Source organism: Podarcis liolepis, assembly GCF_965112155.1.
Source record: "Podarcis liolepis genome assembly, chromosome: 3".
In the NCBI taxonomy this organism is placed as follows: Eukaryota; Metazoa; Chordata; class Lepidosauria; order Squamata; family Lacertidae; genus Podarcis; species Podarcis liolepis.
The window spans coordinates 90,435,013-90,457,610 of NC_139557.1; the positions used below are offsets into that span (position 1 = coordinate 90,435,013).

The 22,598-nt window shown below is 43.6% G+C and overlaps 1 protein-coding gene across 1 annotated transcript in view; it reads right to left on the bottom strand.

Annotated features, from left to right (window-relative positions):
* Positions 1-22,598, bottom strand: part of ALK (ALK receptor tyrosine kinase) — a 599,157-nt gene that overhangs the window by 113,739 nt on the left and 462,820 nt on the right. The window contains exon 9 of the mRNA XM_083496014.1: positions 13,308-13,477. Within this exon, the coding sequence (XP_083352140.1) occupies positions 13,308-13,477 (170 nt within the window). The remainder of the gene's footprint in view (positions 1-13,307; positions 13,478-22,598) is intronic.

The window sequence follows — 22,598 nt, forward strand, 5'->3', positions numbered from 1 at the left end:
TCAAAATGACCTTGACAGATTAGAGAACTGGGCAAAAACAAACAAGATGAATTTTAACAGGGAGAAATGTAAAGTATTGCACTTGGGCAAAAAAAATGAGAGGCACAAATACAAGATGGGTGACACCTGGCTTGAGAGCAGTACATGTGAAAAGGATCTAGGAGTCTTGGTTGACCACAAACTTGACATGAGCCAACAGTGTGACGCGGCAGCTAAAAAAGCCAATGCAATTCTGGGCTGCATCAATAGGAGTATAGCATCTAGATCAAGGGAAGTAATAGTGCCACTGTATTCTGCTCTGGTCAGACCACACCTGGAGTACTGTGTCCAGTTCTGGGCACCACAATTCAAGAAGGACACTGACAAACTGGAACGTGTCCAGAGGAGGGCAACCAAAATGGTCAAAGGCCTGGAAACGATGCCTTATGAGGAACGGCTAAGGGAGCTGGGCATGTTTAGCCTGGAGAAGAGGAGGTTAAGGGGTGATATGATAGCCATGTTCAAATATATAAAAGGATGTCACATAGAGGAGGGAGAAAGGTTGTTTTCTGCTGCTCCAGAGAAGCGGACACGGAGCAATGGAGCCAAACTACAAGAAAGAAGATTCCACCTAAACATTAGGAAGAACTTCCTGACAGTAAGAGCTGTTCGACAGTGGAATTTGCTGCCAAGGAGTGTGGTGGAGTCTCCTACTTTGGAGGTCTTTAAGCAGAGGCTTGACAACCATATGTCAGGAGTGCTCTGATGGTGTTTCCTGCTTGGCAGGGGGTTGGACTCGATGGCCCTTGTGGTCTTTTCCAACTCTATGATTCTATGATTCTATGATTCTATGATTCTAAGATTGAGTACATACCACCTAGTATTTCTCTGTCTCGCCACCATTCCCCAGGATTTCAAATCTAATGTAAGCTACCTTGTAGAGTCAATGAGGTATCTGTACATATACAATGTCAGTATATATATAATGTGTTCATCAGTTTGTATGTGTGTCTCCAAGTCCACCTTCTCCATAGCCCCTGGAACTGTGTACCCTCTTATCCGGTTCCTCCCTTTCATCTTCAGCTTGCTTTATCTTAGCCCAGCTAAGCTTCAGACACATTTCTAAGAGTGATCAATCCAGTAAATTCCCAGATCCAAGGACCATCTAAAGTTTCCCCTCTAAAGACCAAGTAGACTTACCTTCCCACACAACAAAGACAACCTGATACAATACAAAACCCCCTAAAATCACACACATCAAACTTCACAACCACAATGTTGCAATTATCTTAGAAATGCCAGTGATAAAAAAAATAATGCAGGAGTTTGAAACAGACTAGCCATATGGGAATTTTGTGGTTCAGAGCCATGTCTCACTTTTATAGGCTTTCTTTAATTCCAGCTATAGGAAATGATTCCATTTGAATTCCATTTGCCTTAAGGGTAATGAGTGGCGATATGCCCCAGTTCCTGCTAGTTTCATGCTACGCTAGGCTATTAATGGAAAGCATTAAACAATGACTTTTATTTCTCCTCACTTCTGAGCAAAATGTGAGTCTAGAAAAGCTGCTGTTGCTGTTGCTGCTGCTGCTGCAGCACTAATGCTCACCAGGAATAGAAGTAAAAGAGCATTAGTGATGCGCCTGCATGCAATGGAATCAATTCCAACTGGACTGCTGTCACTGATGTGGGAAATAAGCCCATTAAAAACAAAGGAAGCCCATCAATTTTGCACATATATTGTTTTTGCCTTGATAAAAAGGATGCAGATATTGCCAATGTGTATTCCCCTGGGTTTGCTCCGTGGGAATCTGCATTGAAACTGAATTCAGGGAACTGCTTCACTTGTTATGATTTTCACAGAGAGTAATGTGATTCTATGCAGGAAAAAGCAACAGCTACTATGAAGAAAAGGGGAATCTGTCTGATTCCAAGAGGCTCTGCATGTTGAAATAGACAGAGTGTAAGGAAGACAACTAATCCACTCATCCTCCTTGCCCCAACGAGACTGCTGTTATGCTAGGGGGAGAGCAGGGACAAGGCTGTTGGCCCTGCCTCCATCTGCCACATGCCCCTCTCACTGCTTCAGCAGACCCCCATGCACTGGGGGCCAAATGCCTGCAGCAGGAAGGCTGCTCTACTTGAGTTGGCTCCCCAAACTCTGATCTTCCAGGATCTTCATGGTGGAAGCCTACCAGAGTTCTGAGCTGCAGGAATGGAGAAAGAGATATGCAGCAGGGGATGGGAACAATGGACTCCTCCTGGCTCTACCACTCATGTAATAGTAATCACATGGGAGTGGGAGGGGTGCAAGTAAATAGGACTCATAAATCTCCAGTGCTATCCTCCATCTCTCTCCTCCAAAGCAAAGGAAGCACCATAGCCTTGCCCTGGACTTCTCACCAGGGACAATGGCTTAATAGCAGTGTGCCTTAGTTTCCCAAACTAATTGAATGTCCCCATATTAGCCAAAATGAATGCAACAACTGAAACCTAAGGAAGAAATGAATGTATGTGGGCACCTTCATTTCAGTTCTTTCATTTTTGTTTTAGCTTTCACTGAGGTGGTTGTTTCAAGTACAAAGCCTTGCATCACAAATAGATACACCAATACAATAGCTCTTATTCAGGCATTAAAGACCCCAAATAATTAGAATCATGGGGGGGGAGGGGTGGTGCTAGCTGGCCCACTCTCTCTGACTCATCTCTGTCATCCAGCTCCACTGACCCCATGGGTTGGAGGAGAAGGTCTGCAGTGGAGAGCTTTGGGGTTAGGGTTTTTAATTACATGATGCAAACTTGAGGATTAAAACTTGCATATCCAAGATACTTTCCTCTAATCTTCTATTCAGATACCAACGTGTATATAATTTATTGCGATGTGACAAAACCACCCTTATCTAAACTTATTTTAGTTCAATTTTGTATCTTTAGTAAATTGCAAGACTTGACCTGTGCTGGTATTTTCAGTGTGATTCCTAGAAGACCAAAATCTAAGCTGCTTCTGCAGTAGGTCAATTTAATTAAAGTGTAATTTAATTAACTTTGGCATGGGTAAATAATTTACTTTATTTCAGAGCAGCCAAGTGAGAAGTTCCCAAATGTTAATGTGTGTATCACATGAAGTCCATCTCTCTCTCTCTCTCTTTCTGCAACCAGATGTCCATAGAAAGATAGCATGTGGCTATCTACTGCATATATTGTTTTTCTGTATATCTACATATAGAAAATCACAGCAACCTACATTATAGCTTCCCAGTTCTATTGTGATATGCACTTACAACAACCCTAAGCAGTGGTGCCTTTGGATAGGAGATTAAGAGAGGCATAATTGCATGTTTGCAATGTTTGTTTGATTCACAAATATTGAACCAGGGCCTATTGAAAGCAAGCTGACTTCTGAAAACAAGCAGCAAAACCTCTGATCTTTCATCAGATGTCCAGATAACCACTGTGTCCAATCCTCCAAAAATGGACCAGGTTTTTCCTGCATCCAGCTACAATTCTTTGCCTGATGCTCTCAGAATCCAAATTTAAAACTGGCTCCAAATTTGTCTACTTCTCCCACTAGCCGGAAGATGTTACATTTCCAAACTTTGCTGGGTGTTACATTCCAAAAGGCTAGAAAGAGATTCCTAGTTATTAAGGGACATTACTTTGTTAAAGTCAGTTCCTGGCAACTATCTGTTTCTCTTCAAAGTCATCAAGACAGAATGATCTCATAGCAACACTTACGATCATTAATTCAGATTAAGCACCATACTTCACCAGTAAGAATGTACCAAATGCAGTGCTTGGAATGAACCAATTCACTGAATTAATAAAAAAAAATTTAATACATGTGAAAGTAGTTCCTATAATTTCTAGGTGAGTAGAATGTAGTAGTAGTAGTAATAATAATTTTATTATTTATAGCCTGCCCATCTAGCTGGGTTTCCCCAGCCACTCTGGGCGGCTCACAGCACATATCAGAACATACTAAAACATCAAACACTAAAAACTTCCCTAAACAGGACTGCCTTCAGATGTCTTCTAAAACTCAGATAGTTGTTTATTTCCTTGACATCTGAAGGGAGGGTGTTCCATAGGGAGGGTGCCACAACCTCTGCCTGGTTCCCTGTAACCTCACTTCTCTCAGTGAGGGAACCAGCAGAAGACCCTCGGAGGAGGAACTCAGGGCTGAACGATGGGGGAGGAGATGCTGCTTCAGGTATAATGGGCCGAGGTCGTTTGGTTCTGTTGTGGAGGAACTTTGGGTTATTTTAAAAATTCAATTCCATTTTAATTCAATAATTTTTATATATAGGCGTTTCACTGCACTTAACTCAGTTTGATTGTGGCCATTGCACTTACCATTTTTATCTGTCTGAAAAGTGATGCTTCTGTTTAAGCTTAAAGGTCATAATTGTTGGGGGGAATTAATAAAATGATTATTCCTATTATACCGTGTGATGTTTTCTTAGTTCTTAAGTATATTTTACACTTTAGCAAAGCAGCTTGTAAAATTGTGAAGGCTGGAAAAAATGCTGAGGACCACATGAATCAATTGTGTGTGAGAGAGAGAATCTTCTATTTTAACTACAGTCGTATCTTGGAAGTCAAATGAAATCTGTTCCGGAAGTCCGTTCGACTTCCAAAACGTTTGGAAACCAAAGTGCGGCTTCTGATTGGCTGCAGGAAGCTCCTGCAGCCAACCAGAAGCCGCAGAAGCCCCATCAGATGTCCAGCGTCCAAAAATAGTTTGCAAACCGGAACAGTCACTTCTGGGTTTGCAGTGTTCGGGAGCCAAAATGTTCAAGAACTAAGCTGTTCAAAAACCAAGGTACGACTGTATTCTGATATAGGAATGTCTATAGTATAGTTAAAAGTTACGGGGTAGTTAATCCACATTAAGGAATCCTGAATATACATTAATGATAGGCAAAATCCCCTAAGCTTGATTTGAAATCAGTTCAGTGCTTGTGAACTTCTTTGCTTTGAAAACTTAGAAAAAGCTTGCCTATTTTTCTAAGAGTTTGTTTCGAGCTCCTAACGTTGGCTCTTAATGACTTGTTCACACTTCCATTTGTCCCATGCTTTGTAGGCATGAGTCTGAGCCGTTTTCTGTTTGCCCTGCTGCTTTTCCTGGGAAATCAGCTCTTTACAACTGAATCAGAGAAAACATCAACCTGAGGAAAACCCAAGTGATGTTTGCTCCAGTTCAGTGGTAAAGAGAGAGGAGAATTATTTACCACTGACCTGGAGGCAGTGGCATAGCGTGGGTTGCCAGTGTCCAGGGCTACACGGAAGGATGGAAACATTCTTCTTCCTGGGGAGAAGCGGTGGGACAAGTGGAAGTCTGGATGAGCCTGTTTTGCTTTCACTTTTGCTATTATAAAACACTTTTTAGTGAATTATCAACTGCCTCTAGAAATCATCTATTTTTCATCCACATTCCGGATAATAATAATAATAATAATAATAATAATAATAATAATAATTTATTTATTATTTATACCCCGCCCATCTGGCTGGGCCTCCCCAGCCACTCTGGGCGGCTTCCATAGAAACCAAAAATACAGTAAATACTAATCACAGTTCAGATAGAGATATGCAAAAGCTTCCAAAGGGTGGTTTTTCAGGCTCAAGAGAACTACATTTAGAACTTCCCAGCCTAAATATGGATTGTAAGTGACTTGAGGCAGAGATTTGTGTTTTGCTTACGTTACTCTGTAAATAACTATTTCACACACCATATTTCTTATAGACTAAATATTGGACTTTGCACAACCTGATCTCTCTCTCTCTCTCTCTCTCTCTCTCTCTCTCTCTCTCTCCACCATATGTGTGTATACATTTTAGAGCCATTTTTGTTATAAACCTTTACCATTTAATTTCTTTAGCACATACCTAAGGGAACAGGATATGACTTTAGCTCTTCCACATACTTTTGTTTTTGAACATATTTCTAAAGCACTCCTGATTAACTGAATGCACTGACTGCTTCCATATATTGTTTTATTTCCCCTGAGATCACACAGAGTATATACATTATAGGAACAGGGTAAGTGCGCCATCCGAGGAAAACGTCAATGTGATTATCATTCACAAACGTGCACAGATGTGCACCTGACCATATAAAAAAGAAAGCAGTAAAATTATGTGTAGAAAGTTAATGTTAAGACAAGCTATGCAAGCATATACCACACGTATACAAGCATGGATGCAGTTAAAGGGGGAAATGTTACCATGGCAACACATAAATAAATTATTACTCCTAAATGATGCTAGCAAAATACTAAAGCTGTCTTCAAAGGAGAGCATAGATAAATGGAACACAGCTAAATGGAATGAAGCAACTATGTCTTCCTATGGAGAGAGGAATGGCTAAATAAGACAAATGTTGATATTTTTATCTTATATATTAATTATGCATCCCATGTCAGTGTCCCCTTTGTATTAGCAGCCTTTGTGTTCCTTCAAGAGTCAGAAAGATGAAAGACACTTTCTGCATAATATCCCAGGAGACAAGGTAGCCCATATAATGAAATCCATTTTTTTCCTAGGGCTTTAAGTTGAACAAAGAGATAAGGCTTGGGTCCTAACAATGCAACAAACAGTACATGTATCCTTTGCAACAAGGGCTTATCAAGACTGCGACCTCCCATATTTCTATATCAGGCACAACCAGGAGTGTGGGAAAGGCCCTGAGATGAATAGAAACTCTCGTGGCTTCCAGCCAAGTCTTTCTTTATTAGACAGATTTCCAGTTAATAGTCCCAAATGGTTAGATGATGCATTCTGTCAATGAAAGCAGTAAGGTGAACGTTCTCTGATAGGTAAGGAAAGCTATGTGTTTGAATGCTACACTCATCAGAGTGTGGAAAAACTGGTGAGACTGTTTTAGAGGGGCACCTGTTTTTGTGTGTGTGTGTGAGTGAGAGAGAGAGAGAGAGAGAGAGAGAGAGAGGGAGAGAGAGAGACAGAAAGTTTGCTAAAGGTGAAGTCACTGGGATAGTGGTTCCACTGACCTGGAGGCAGTGGCATAGGGCCACATGGAGGGATGGAAACAGATGGAGTAGGCATGCACATTCAACTGCCTAATGGCATCCGCATCACCCAGGAAATCATAAGCACATAGATTAGAAGAGTCGTTCTGTTATCTGGAGAGGTCACTTCCTGGTTCGCATGGAGAAGCCATTTTCAATGGAGCCCAGCAACGGAAGCAAGCAGCCGTATTGAGGCAGCATTGGGTGTTGAAATTTGGCAACCTTAACAATTCGTTTTTTAATATTCTTTATTGAGTTTTGCATTGATTAATTATATACATTTTCCATTCTTTCTTTAAAATAAGTTAACTTATACGTGAATATAAACCAAAATAAATCAATACTTCTTCGCAAGTGACTCCTCTCCACCTTATTGCGGCTTCTTATTTCTTATCTTTTTAACTGTGTTGTTTTCCTTATTTCACTTCTCTTACATAATATATGTTATCTATCTGTTATTTATGGATAATTAACTCAATGGGTATGGTAAACCTGTTGACGACTGTTAAAGACTGCAATTAATCCTATAGGACTAATTTGTTCTCCCACTATATATAAGGGTCTGGTGACTTCTTTTTCAGCATATCTGAAGAAGTGCGAATGCACACAAAAGCTTATACCCAGAACATTCTCATGTTGTTGCCTTTCAATATTTTCTTTAACCTGTTTGCCATCACATCTGCAAATAGTTTATAATCATTGTTCAAGAGTGATATAGGTCTATAGTTTTTGATTGATGTCAAATCTGTTCCCTGCTTTGGGATCAACGTTATAAAGGCTTCTTGCCATGACTCTGGTATCATCCCCTCCTTTAGGATCTTATTTATGACTGTCTTAAGTGGTGCTGAAAGCACATCTTCCAACTTCTTATAGTAAATTGTTGAGAGTCCGTCCAGTCTGGGAGATTTTCCTACCTTCAACTTTGTAATTGTTTGATAAATTTCCATAATTGTTATGGGAGAGTTTAAATATTCAGTTTTATCATTTGTGATTTTTGGAAATTTACTTTATAATTATAATAATAATTTATTATTTGTACCCCGCCCATCTGGCTGTGTTTCCCCAGCCACTCTGGGCGGCTTCCATAGAAACCAAAAATACAGTAAAATATCACAGATTAAAAACTTCCCTGAAGATGTCTTCTGAATGTCAGGTAGTTATTTATCACTTTGACATCTGATGGGAGGGCGTTCCACAGGGTGGGCGCCACTGCTGAGAAGGCCCTCTGCCTGGTTCCCTGTAGCTTTGCTTCTCACAATGAGGGAACTGCCAGAAGGCCCTTGGCGCTGGACCTCAGCGTCCAGGCAGAACGATGGGGGTGGAGACACTCCTTCAGGTATACTGGGCTGAGGCCGTTTAGGGCTTTAAAGGTCAACACCAGCACTTTGAATTGTGCCCGGAAACGTACTGGGAGCCAATGTAGGTCTTTCAAGACCGGTGTTATGTGGTCTCGGCGGCCGCCCCCAGTCACCAGTCTAGCTGCCGCATTCTGGATTAGTTGTAGTTTCCGAGTCACCTTCAAAGGTAGCCCCACGTTGAGCGCATTGCAGTAGTCCAAGCGGGAGATAACTAGAGCATGCACCAGTCTGGCGAGACAGTCCGCGGGCAGGTAGGGTCTCAGCCTGCGTACCAGGTGGAGTTGGTAGACAGCTGCCCTGGATACAGAATTGACCTGCGCCTCCATGGACAGCTGTGAGTTCAAAATGACTCCCAGGCTGTGCACCTGGTCCTTCAGGCGCACAGTTACCCTATTCAGGACCAGGGAGTCCTCCACACCAGCCCGCCCCCTGTCCCCCCAAAACAGCACTTCTGTCTTGTCAGGATTCAACTTCAATCCATTAGCTGCCATCCATCCTCCAACCGCCTCCAGGCACTCACACAGGACCTTCACCACCTTTACTGGTTCTGATTTGAAAGAGAGGTAGAGCTGGGTATCATCTGCATATTGATGGACACCCAGTCCAAACCCCCTGATGATCTCTCCCAGCGGCTTCATATAGATGTTAAAAAGCATGGGGGAGAGGACGGAACCCTGAGGCACCCCACAAGTTAGGGCCCAGGGGTCTGAACACTCATCCCCCACCACCACTTTCTGAACACGGCCCAGGAGGAAGGAGCGAAACCACTGCATAACAGTGCCCCCAGCTCCCAGCCCCTTTAGACGGTCCAGAAGGATGTTATGGTCGATTGTATCAAAGGCCGCTGAGGGATCCAGCAGAACCAGGAAACAACTCTCACCTTTATCCCTAGCTCACCGGAGATCATCAACCAGCACGACCAAGGCAGTTTCAGTCCCATGGTGAGGCCTGAATCCCGATTGGAAGGGATCCAAATGGTCCGCATCCTCCAGGCATGCCTGGAGTTGTTCAGCAACCACGCGCTCAATCACCTTGCCCAAGAATGGAAGATTTGAGACTGGGCGATAGTTGGCCATACTGGCCGGGTCTAAAGATGGTTTTTAAAGAAGCGGTTTAATGACCGCCTCTTTCAGCGGATCTGGGAATGTTCCCTCACAGAGGGAAGCATTCACCACCCCGCAGAGCCCATCGCCCAGCCCTTCCCAGCTTGCTTTTATTAGCCAGGATGGGCAAGGATCAAGGAGACAGGTGGTTGGTTTCACTCGTCCAAGCAGCCTGTCCACATCCTCGGGGGGTAACGGATTGAAATTGATTCCATGCAACTTGACCAGACAGAGCTCTAGCACTCTCCCGCCCCAGCCTTGCTCCCGCGGTGGTGTCTAGCTCCTTCCGAATATGAGTGATTTTATCTGCAAAAAACTTTGCAAAATCGTTGCAGGAGATCTTGGGGTCTTTACAAGGCCCCGGTGGTAAAGGTGGTTCCGTTAAATTGCGAACCACCTGAAAGAGTCTCCTGCTACTATTTTCTGCAGATGCAATAGAGGTGGTGAAGAAAGTCTTCTTCGCCGTTGCTATCGCCACTTGGTAGGCTCGACGTTGAGCTCTAACCTGTGTCCGGTCAGATTTGGAGTGAGTTTTCTGTCACCGATGCTCTAGCCGTCTCAGCGATTGTTTCATCACCCTCAGCTGCGAAGAAAACCACGGGGCTGTCCGGGCTCCATGCAATCGGAGAGGGCGCTTTGGAGCCAGACAGTTGATAGCCCTGGTTAACTCCGCATTCCAGCGGGCCACCAGGGAATCAGCTGAAAGGCCATCAACATGGGATAAAGCATCCCCTACCACTCTCTGGAAACCATTTGGATCCATTAAGTGGCGGGGCGGACCATCCGAATTGGTCCCACCTCCCTGCAGAGGGGAAGGGTCGCGGAGAAGTCCAGTTGAACCAGGAAGTGATCTGACCATGGCACTTCTTTTGTTTCACTTTTACTTAGTGTCAGATCACCCACGTCACTAGAGGTGAACACCAGGTCTAAGGCATGTCCATGACTATGAGTTGGGCCAAACTTATTCAGGGACAGCCCCATGGAGGCCATGCTTTCCACGAAGTCCCGAGCAGCCCCTTGTAAGGTCGTGTCGGCATGGATGTTAAAATCCCCTAGGACAACCAAACTAGGTGTCTCCAGGAGAAAATCCGCCACGACCTGAAGCAGCTCGGACAGGGAATCCTTGGTGCAGTGGGGAGGTCGGTACACCAAAAGGAATCCTGTACTGCCCCTATTGCCCAACTTCCAGAACATGCACTCAGAGAACTGGATCTTCCCAGTAGGACGCCTGGTGCAAGCTAGTGACTTCCTAAAAATCACTGCAACCCGCCCCTCCCCGCCCACATGACCTGGGTTGCTGTGCGTAAGAGAAACCTGGTGGGCAAGCAGCAGCAAGGACAGGCCCATCTGCTTCCTCCAACCAGGTCTCTGTCACACATGCCAGGTCAAATCCTCTATCCACAATCAAGTCGTGGATGGCAGTGGTTTTATTCATCATTGACCTGGCATTGCACAGCAACACTTTCAGGTCATGTGGGTTTCCCCTGTTGATTCCAGTATCCATCCGGTCAAGGCCAGACCCGGAGGCAGGGATAGTCTTCAAACAACGACTAAACCTGCCTCCTTGGTAATGACATGGTCTGGTCTTAGCGTAACTCCGCCTCCTGCCCATGATCACCGAGATCGGATGTCCCAGTGCTTCCCCCCCTGTGGAACTTGTCCCAGCCATCGTGTTGGCTGGGGACCCACTCCCAGGCAGCCCTGATCCCGCCCCTTAAAAACAAAACACAAACTATACAGAACCAATAAAACAACAACAAAAAAGGAACAGAACAATTATACTAAAATTAATCCCCAACCAACTATCGATCCCACCCACCCACCCCCAACAAAGGAAAAAAGGAAAAAAAGGAATAAAAATTTAAATTGACTTAAGTATTTTTCTATTTTCTCATCATCTTCCTTACCTGCTTGGTAGAGATCTTTAAAATATTTTGGAAAACTTTTGCTTATTTCCTTGGGTTCATCAATTGTTTCCCCTCCTTCTATGAGTTTTCCTATCATCTTTTCTTTTTGTTTCTTCTTTCATTGTCAAGCCAGCATTCTATCTGATTTGTTAGCAAATTCAAAACTTTTGTTTTAGCCATTTTAATTTATGTTCAATTTCATGGTTTAAAAATATGGAGAATTGGGTTTGCAACATTTTGATATTTTGTTCTGCGGTCTCGTTTTTTGGGTTTTTCAGCCTTTCTCATTTGTACTTTTCTCTTTCCTAATTTGCTACATTTTGTTTTCTCTAATTTTCTTCTGGATGGCACTTTGTTGGATACAGAAACCTCTCATAACAGCCTTGCTAGCATCCCATATTACTTTGATGTCAGTTTCCCGATTTATATTAATTTCAAAAAATTATTTTAAGGCCTCTTGTGCTTTAAAAAAAAAAATTATTGTTGGAAATATTTTCATTTATTCTCCATCTTCATCTTAATTTTCTACTGTTTCTCAGCTCTAAGGTGACTGGATTGTGGTCCGAGATCTGTCATAGTTGGATTTCTGCTTTTTTTGTTCTCAATACTAGGTTACTTGACATCCATATTGCATTACTTCTCTCTGCTGACTGTTTTGCATCTGAGAAGTGAGTAAATTCTTTCTCGTTTGGGTGTTTATGTCTCCATACATCCTGTAGATTGAAGTTCTCCACTAGTTGGAAGGTCATTGGTAATCTTCCTCCTTTAGATTCTTTTTCTCTAACCCTTAACAATTTTGTGCCCGGGGCAATAACTCCTGAGGCTCCCCACACACTATGCCACTGCCTGGAGGGTATCTTTTATGTCTCATTTATACTCTGCTTGGAAATGTGCAAATGAAGTACATATTACCAGCAGTGTAGTGGTTCACTCTGAAGTGCCAAAGCACATCATGACAGCTTCCATGCCTACAAGCTTTTGCCATGACCTCCAGCACAGCCCATAAATACAGGGAGTTGTGCTGAACATATAGGAAGAATTCATTTTTGTGCTAATGCAAATGTTATGTCAGTGCAAGAATTTCAGTTTACCAGATGGAAAGACCCACCTCCTCCCAAAACATGCTGTTCTGTGGATTCTCTTGATTCCCACTAGATAATTTTAGGGGGCGCAGGAGGTGCATGAGGAAAGAGAGGGGGGAAATCCCCAATGCATAAGCACAGGGCCTCTGCTGACAGTGCCAATTCGGTGAATCCCACCCTGTATCTATAGAAGTAACACAGCTGACTACAGTCATTTCCTTGTTTCCTGCAAGTATGTTCCACTGAATGCATGGGTGCTTTTGCCTGCATAGGTTCCCCGTACAAAACACAATGAGCTTTAACAAATAAATCATTAGCCAACTGAAATGTCATCATTTAGTTTTAAATTGCTAGTGCAAAGTAGGAACCCTGTTAAAAAAAAACCCACACAGCCCTGCTTTATTATTTCCTTTACTCTACAAATTCCCAGAGCTGCAGTCCTCCTCCACTTCACCAATGACACATTTTCTCCTAGAATGCCAAGTGTAGGTATCTAGCCTTGCTGACTGATCAGCAAGCAGTCTTTCGTAGTCATGTGGAAGTACAAGAGGAGAAGAGAGTAGTATGTAGGTTACCAGATGAAAGTTAATTCTCTGCACACAATGTTTGGTGAAAGCAAGTGAGGAGAAAAGGGGTGTTCAGCTGGCTCAGGCTTTCAATACCTCCCCCAGAAAAGAAATATGTGGTGGCTGCTCTGCCCACAAGTTAAAAGCAAGTTAAAATTGAGAAGGGGGTTTGGCACTTGTTGGTTGCCCCAGTATGGGAAATTTTCTGTCCTTCTCTCAAGAAATCCAGACATCCATTAAATTGAAAGAGGCAAAGAATGAAAAAGAAGCATGATGTCTCCTACCTGTCTGATACATCCGTGAGAGGCCTGAGCATCTTCTGCCACACCCCCAATCCTTTTCTATTTTCCAAGTGCCAGAGTTTCCTGCTCTGTTCCTTCCCAGTCTTGTTCTCGACAAGGACCAGGGAAACATCTCCAAGAAAGATGCCTTGGAGGAGCCACGACAACCGGAGCTACAAGTAAAAGATTGGTACAAAGCAAATTAAAACAGGGTAATCACAACCAACAACCTCCTTTCTTCCACTTCCACCCATGTGGCCACCAAATTCCTTCTTTCTACCGTTCTCCTTAAGGATGAATCGCACTGCAATACGCTGGCAGTGGGAAACTTATGGTCCATGGAGTTCCCCCACTGCAGAAAATATTTTACTCACTCTCTCCTTAGCAAGTGCTGTGCAGGTTTGTTTCCACATAGCAGCAGCTTGGGACTGCATAGAACATAAGAAGAGCCTGCTGGCTCAGGCCCATGACCCAGCAACCTGATCTCAACCAGATGCTTATGGGAAGCCCCAAAGGAGGAGTTGAACACAACAGTACTCTCCCTGCTTGTAATTTCCCTGCAACCGGCAACCAGAAGCATATTGACTCTGACAGTGGAAATAGAACATAGCCATTGTAGCTGGTAGCCTTATCCTCAATCAGTTTGTCTAATCCTCTTATAAAGCCATGCAAGTTGGTGGCCATCAATACTTCTTTCAGGAGCAAATTCTACAGTTTAACTATGTGCTGTTAGAAGACAATATTTGCTGCCTGGATGTTGCCTGTGGACATCACCTCTCCTTGCCATGCCATATACACCATGCAGTGTTCTACAGGAGCTGCTGTGCAAAACAATGGATATGGCAGAGATATTTAGGGGACCATTTCAGAGAAGGGGCTTTTAGCCCGTCTTTAAGCATTGGCCTCACCCCTTGAGTTCCACTGTCACCCCCTTTGCTTACGACAGAGTGCTTTGCTTTCTGTATAACGTAAGTGGTCCAGGAACAAAAGTCCTGAATTTCCTTCAGTGCAGCACAAGCATTTGTTCATCTTATTCCAACTTGTCTTATGATCACTTCCCACATTATATTGTTTACATAAATATTTAACAGGGCACTATTCATTCAAGTGTCATAGTGGTTTACAACACTAAAATAATACAATACAAACTTCTTCTTTTAAGATCCGAACTCCAAAAAGCAATGACAGTGAGCGGAAGTGAAGCTAAAAAGAAACCAAAGAAGTGCAAAACAGCAATTAATGCCCCCAAACCAACTGATACAGAAAGCATTTCACTTGTTTGCACAAGAGGCTATCCAAATTGCGCTTGAAACAGAATTCTATAATCTTGTAGCTGCTGCAGAAAATGTCTGTTTCTGGTGGAGATTTCTGTAGTCTCTCCATGAGATAGAATACAGAGAAAGGCCTTAAGTGTTGGGGAGAGGGTCATATGGGAGGAGACTTTCCTAAGATCAGTGCTTTTTTCCAGGGGGACGCAAGGGTATGCATACCCCTAAACATTCTGTGAATCTAACGGGAGAAGAAACTACAGTGGTGCCTCACATGATGAAATTAATAATAATAATAATAATAATAATAATAATAATAATAATAATAATAATTTATTATTTATACCCCGCCCATCTGGCTGAGTTTCCCCAGCCACTCTGGGCGGCTCCCAATCAGTGTTAAAAACAGTACAGCGTTACATATTAAAAACTTCCCTGAACAGGACTGCCTTAAGATGTCTTCTGAATGTTAGGTAATTATTTATCTCTTTGACATCTGATGAGAGGGCGTTCCACAGGGTGGGCGCCACTACCGAGAAGGCCCTCTGTCTGGTTCCCTGTAGCCTCACTTCTCGCAATGAGGGAACCGCCAGAAGGCCCTCGGCGCTGGATCTCAGTGTCCGGGCTGAACGATGGGGGTGGAGACGCTCCTTCAGGTATACAGGACCGAGGCCGTTTAGGGCTTTAAAGGTCAGCACCAACACTTTGAATCGTGCTCGGAAACGTACTGGGAGCCAATGCAGATCTCTCAGAACCGGTGTTATGTGGTCCTGGCGGCCACTCCCAGTCACCAGTCTAGCTGCCGCATTCTGGATTAATTGCAGTTTCCGGGTCACCTTCAAAGGTAGCCCCACGTAGAGCGCATTGCAGTAGTCCAAGCGTGAGATAACTAGAGCATGCACCACTCTGGCGAGACAGTTCACGGGCAGGTAGGGTCTTAGCCTGCGTACCAGGTGGAGCTGGTAGACAGCTGCCCTGGACACAGAGTTAATCTGTGCCTCCATGGACAGCTGTGAGTCCAAAATGACTCCCAGGCTGCGCACCTGGTCCTTCAGGGGCACAGTTACCCCATTCAAGACCAGGGAATCCTCCACACCAACCCGCTCCCTGTCCCCCAAAAACAGTACTTCTGTCTTGTCAGGATTCAACCTCAATCTGTTAGCCGCCATCCATCCTCCAACCGCCTCCAGGCACTCACACAGGACCTTCACCGCCTTCACTGGTTCTGATTTAAAGGAGAGGTAGAGCTGGGTGTCATCTGCATACTGATGAACACCCAGTCCAAACCCCCTGATGATCTCTCCCAGCGGCTTCATATAGATATTAAAAAGTATGGGGGAGAGGACAGAACCCTGAGGCACCCCACAAGTGAGAGCCCAGGGGTCTGAACACTCATCCCCCCCCACCACTTTCTGGACATGGCCCAGGAGGAAGGAGCGGAACCACTGTATGACAGTGCCCCCAGCACTTCGTTCCGCGAGTTTTTTCGTCTAGCGAATTTTTCGTCTTGCGAAGCACGGTGTCGGAAAAGCTTTGGAAAAGCTTCAAAAATCACCAAAAACCTCAAAAAAGGCTACCACACTGCGTTCTATGAGTTGCTCCTCGAAGTCAAGTTGCAACTGTATTAACGGTGTGAAGAAAAAGGAAACAAACTTGCAAGACGTTTTCGTCTTGCGAAGCAAGCCCATAGGGAAATTCGTCTTGCGAAGCAGCTCATAAACCGCAAAACCCTTTCGTCTAGTGAGTTTTTCATCTTGTGAGGCATTCGTCTTGCGGGGCACCACTGTATTTTTTAAAAAAATAGTTTCTTCTCTAGCATGGTGAATCGTCAGTTTCATTGCTACCCCCGATAGTGGCCTCATTTCCTGTCATGGTGTTTCCTGAGTCTGAAGAGAAAGCGAGCGTTTAATGTGTGAAGCAGGAATTGGAACCTAGCATGGTGACTGGTCAGTTTCTTTATATTTACTGCAACTGCCCCCCCCCCCCGATTTGAACTATAAAATGGTGGTTTTCTTGGGTTAAAATGAGAATACCCCTAAACACTTTTTAAAGAAAAAAAGCACTGCCTAAGATAATCCATTTAGGGCTTTAAAGGTAGGAATGAACACTTTTACGCAGCACCCACCATGCCACAGTACAGACCCCTGTGCTTCCCCCTCCCCCAGGCTAGCTATGCTACTGCTTTTAGCTCTCCCAGAAACAAATTTGCAGCCTGTGCAAGATAGGTATTTGGTCTCATTCAGCATGAACCTCTTTGTATTATGTTCTTCAAAACAGGTGATAGATAGGAATGCCAAACTGCACCTGTAAACAGGCAGCCTACCACGTTCTATATTAGTTGAAGTTTCCAAACTGTCTTCCAAATGGGCCCCACACAGAGTATGCCATAACAGACTGACACAAAAGAAGCCCAAGCACGAATGACAGTGCTTTAGCCTCTATCCTCAAGCAGCAGGCAAAACCAGCATGTTAGCCAAACTTGATAACAGGGACTCCGGGTGCCACCTGCCACCTGGGACTCCAGGCACCCCCAGCCTGCAAAACTGGTCCTTACAGGAGAGTCTGACTCTGTTCAGAACAGGCATATCCCTAGGCAGCCAATTCCGTTTATTCCCCTCTACAATCAGTTTCATTTTATCTGGATGGATCTTAACTTTATTCCTCTTCATCCAGTTCACCACTGATTGCAGGTGAGCATTGAAGCACTGCAGTGCTTCAGCTGGATTTGATGAAAAGGAAAAACAGAGGTGGGTTTCATCAGCATACCGATGCCACTATACTTCCTATCCCCTGGCAACCTTTCCCAGTGTTTTCATGGTGTTGGGCAGCATGGGAGACATTACTGAACTCTTAGAGCAGCGGTGGGAAAGCTCTGGCCCACAGGCCTAATTAGCAGCACAGTTTTTTCAAATGCCCATCAGCCCCACACCTAACATCAGGTGTGACTTCAGTCAGGTAAATATGCAGCTGCAAAAGAACAAATGGGTGCCTAAAGAACACTCCCAACTATTTCTTGGGAAGCAGAGCTTGCTGACAGCACCTATCATAGAACCATAGAGTTGTAGAGTTTTAAGGGACTCAAAGGGTAATCTAATCCAAGCACCTGCAATGCAGGAATCTCAATGAGATCATACATGACAGGTGGCCACCCAACCTCTGCTTAAAAACCTCCAAGAAAGGAGAGTCCACAACCTCCCAAAGCAGGGGTGAAATGAGGCTTTAATCCACCAAGGTCAAAGACCACTCAAGTGCATTTGCACACATAAAGGCTGGGAGCCTCAATGGTGTCCCTCTGGAGGCCTCACCCGGGGCAAAAAACCCAGCTAGGTCCCCCTCTCAGCTGCAGCTCTGCCTAAAGGAGACTGTTCCACTGTTGAACAGTTCTTACTGTCATGAAGTTCTTCCTGATGTTTAGTTGGAATCTCCTTTCTTGTAACTTTAATCCATTGGTTCGAGTCCTACCCTCCTGAGCTGGAGAAAGCAAGTTTGTTCCATCTTCCATGTGACAGCCCTTGAGATATTTGAAGATGATTGGTGATGACAACAAACCTCTCTGAAGCTGCCCACCTTCAAGTATGGTTTAGGTTCAAACTGTGCTTGCAAATGGACATTTTCCTTCTGCAGACCAGCTTTGAATGCTGCTTTGTTGCTCTGTGTTGGAAAAATATATCCATTTGCAGGCACGGTTTGAATCCAAACTGTATCTGCAGATGGATAGAGCAAGAGTTCACTGTCAACCACCAATAAATTGATCAGCTCTAACAGTGACCCTCTTTTATTGTGGAAAAGCAATAAAATGTTTTGTTTTTTTCTTTTTAAAAAGAAAATAATAATCAACTGACATCATAATGCCACCAAGTGATGGACAGGTGGGTCGCCCCATCCACCAATCTAAAAAGGTCCCTGGAGGTCCCTAAAAAGGTCAGTTCTGGATCCAGTCCTCAGGATGAAAAATATTCCCTACACTTGTCCAGAATGTTAGTTGTTGGCAAGTCCAGGTTATATATAATTTACAATTCTGAGGGCTTATAGAACAACCAATTTGTCACTTTTATTAATTTATTTTTGCCTAGAGGGCTGGGTGCACTGAGAAATCCTATCAATTATGCTTATTTTCATGGCTGAAACTAGTCTACTGATCTTTCTCTTGTCCCCAGTCCCAACTTTCAGTTTCCATTACAGGTTTTTGCTGTTGCGATTCCCTCCCCCTTTTCTTCCTGTGATCACATGCATTGCCAAAAAGCCAGGTATTGAATATTTAGCAGTTCTTATTCCCCATTAAATACTTTGCCAGAGTTGTCCACTCAGTTCCCCCTTAAATGCACATCCTCCTATAAAATGGGAGAATGTTAATGCCTGTGTTATCCAAAAGAGCAAGAATCCCTCTCTCCCTTTAGACATGGCCTAATAGATACAAGTTAAAATTGACAGCCTTTTCAGTAATGAACTCTTTTATATTCAGGCAAGCAGTAGAGATGAGCGGAAAGTCTGCAATAAGAGGGTGTTGCCAGCAATTACACCATCATCCCCCTTGATATTCCTTTCAAAAATTAGGTTTTTTCCACTCCTCTCTGCAGGTTATTATAGACTTTCCAATTATGATCCGGTGGTATTTGGATTTTTATTAATTAAAGTACCATACCCCAAAGTGGTCCCAAGGATTTCACTTGGGTTTAGTATAACCAAGTCCCTCTGTGACCCTTTATTCCTGCATAGAAAATTATTTCCTGGTGTTTTCTCATTTTAGAACTTGCTGGCTCTCATTGTCAGGTACAAAATGTAATCCTTTACAGTTTGGGCCAGTCTCAACACCTCTGCATTATGAACACTGCAGTGTACAGCTTAAAAAGCAGCAAAGTCTCTGCTAATAAGAAACAGCAAATGAGGTGTGGGTGAGCACACAGATTTAAGCAACTTCAAACTAAATACAACTTGAGAATACTGAAAGGAGTAACTTACTGAGGCTACAATAAATAATAGACTTTTTGGCATTGAGCGGATAATAAGAGAACTGAGACTTTTATCAAAGCAGTAGTTGTGTTGTTTTTTAATCTCTATTTTGAATTGTTTCATATGCAATTACTATCTCTTAGAGAAGCTTTTGCCAGATATTTTGGGTCAACCTCAGCTCCAGCTATCACAGCTGTGCTGGCTGGGGTTGATAAACACTCTAATCTAAAACATCTGAAGGACATCAGGTTGGTGAAGCCTGCATTATGTACAGGATCAGTCCTGCTACCCACTGACTTCTACTTGGCATTTTTGTGTGGCGTGTGTGTAAAAATGAGGTGCTGGTGCTCGTATCTTCATAAAAGTACCATGGATGCCAGCACAAAATGGCTGCCATGGGCAACACAAAATGGCTGCCAAGGCCAGCAACAAAAATGGTGCTGGTACTGCATACTGTTGATGACCATCATACACAAAAAGCACTGCTGCTACTTTCCCCCAGAAGTCTCTGGTGAGGAATTTGTTCTTTTCTGGTATAATAGTAAGGCCATGTGAATACATAGACCAAGAAAAGGACACCTCTCTAATTTGACAGTATAGCTTTTGATATTAAGTCCTTTTCAGATGTTATAGAAACCCTATAACTATGCATGGAAAATGTGGGAATGGAATTGCAACAGCAGGCTCCTTCCCTGACCCACATGTTCATTATAACATGTAAAGCTATGCATGGAGTTATCTACACTTGTTCTATTTATTCTTGGCCGGTTATGGGACAGGCTGGCTGTTGCGATTCCACTCCCACCTTCCCATGCACTTTCAGATGTTTTAAAAAAAGGACAAACGTTGAAAGCTTTTTAAAAGCACAAGGAGACATGTGACCTTCCTGACCATTGTGGCATGACATAGTACAGCAACTTTTCCCGACTCCTAGGCTGTCTCTCACCATTCAGACACATGATACCACTGCCATCAGCAACATGAGAATTGATATGTTATGGTTTGGCAGGACTCATGGTAAGATCTCAAGAAGAACAATGACCCAAACTGTACATTACACAGAAACATATAAACATACCTGGACAGCTGAAAAGCTGCTTTGGGATGCTATTCTTTGGCGCAGAATATTGCCCAACCTTTGGAGTGAGCAATGAATGCTGATGCACCTTGTGCTCCTGTGCATTAGTGCACAAAGAGTAGTTCGACCCCAATTCATCTTACATCTTAGTACTATAAATATGTCACTTAAATCTACCCTGAATACCTTGATTGATTTCCCATCTTCCTACAATCAATCATGGTAAAAAATCAAATCAACTTGGACCATCCACATCAATGCTTTTAAAACCACAGCTTCTGAAAGTGTAGCTTGGGCTAAAGGGGTACAAGCGGCATGAAGAGAGTCAGGGTCTCAGATTTGTTTGTTTTGTTTCTTTTAATTCAGAAAGCAGTGAGCTGACCAACTCCTGCCAACTGAGCACAATGTAGGTGGCCTCTCAAATTATGCTGGCTGATAGTACCGAAGGCAAATGATGCCAATTGCCTTTTGTTCACCCTGCACACAACCAAATGAGTATTTTACTCTCTCTGTGTGTGTTTGCTGTCAACAGGAAGAATGTAGAAATTATTGCTAGGGTAGGTCAGTTTGCACAACCAAATGAAGTAATCCCCCCTCCCACCATCAAGTAGTTACCAAAGTGCCAGATAATAATAATAATAATAATAATAATAATAATAATAATAGTAATACCTTTATTGTCAATGTACAACCTGTGTACAATGAAATTAACCAAAATTAATCTAGCAACCCCAGAGAGGTTAAACTCCTTAAACTGATAGGCCAGAATTGGGTCAGGAGCAACTCCTTAATCCCTACAAAACCTTCTATGTCAGACTTGCTCAGTCATCTGAACAACTAGGAGACCTGTTCCTCCTGTCTATTTGGGCCCCGTCCTGATCTCAACAAGAGCCCCATGGGGTGTGGTGAAGCAAGGTAGTGCTATGAGAAGGTCGGGGGAATAACTTGCTTCAAGATTTAAGAAAGGTCTGAAGCCTTTTGGTCTCAACCAGGGCCAAATCATTATTTCCTGGCTCAGCCCCTTCGTGGGAGGTCTTAAATAGGCAGGACTCTGGCTTGGAGGCTAGTCCTCCTCCTCCTCTTGGACAATTCCCTCCAGGACTGTTGCCTGAATTGATGGGGAAGGGTATAAACTTCTGGTGAACATGCATCTCAGAGGTTATGATTCAGAAGCTTCTGTCTCAAGAGTTCACCCAATCTGATGGGTCTGGACTCTGGCCCAGTCACAATGTTGGCACTTGGATTGATTTCCACCTCCTTTGCCTCTAGTGCTGTTGCTTCTACAAATTTGGTTATCCCTTCTTTAGTTGAGTCACAGCCCAGGCTGCTGCATGGGGTGGGAGTCTTCACAACCTTGTCCTTAGTCGCCCAGGAGCCAACATTAGACAACAGAGATGTCTGTATATCCCGAACCTGCCTGTATATCCTGAAGCTGTGCCATAAGCCTGCCTCTCGAAGCTTGTTATCAAACATATTAGACTGAAAGCATTTGGTAAATTGGAATGGATGCCACAGTTTGCACACACGTCAGCTGCTTGGATGAAAGGAGTTATTGGCATCATACATGGGAGCTCAGCATATCTGCAAAGAGTAAATACACAGGCTGTAATGAACTGGCTCAGATTGAATTAGCTGGCATGCTGCCTGAATGGATGCCTTTGGCTTTCATTTCCACAGTTCCTAAGCTCTGTAGTAGGACATTCCAAGGCCTTTAACACCTGCTGAAGTGAACACGAGCAGGCAATGATCTGGATGCCCCAAGCCATGACGCTCCAATGAGACTGGCGTTCATTTTGCAGATGATGGCAGATGGCACTCTCTGTGTGCAATGGAGCCTAAAGCAGACTCTGGGCATGTTTAAAAAGATATGACTCTAGGATCTCATTGTTATTGTTTCTGGGTTTCCCCCTCCCCTCCCAACCACTCCCTTGATATACATTTCCAGTAGCTTATTCAGAAGCCAGAAACACCATTAAAGAATGTAATCAACCATCCTGG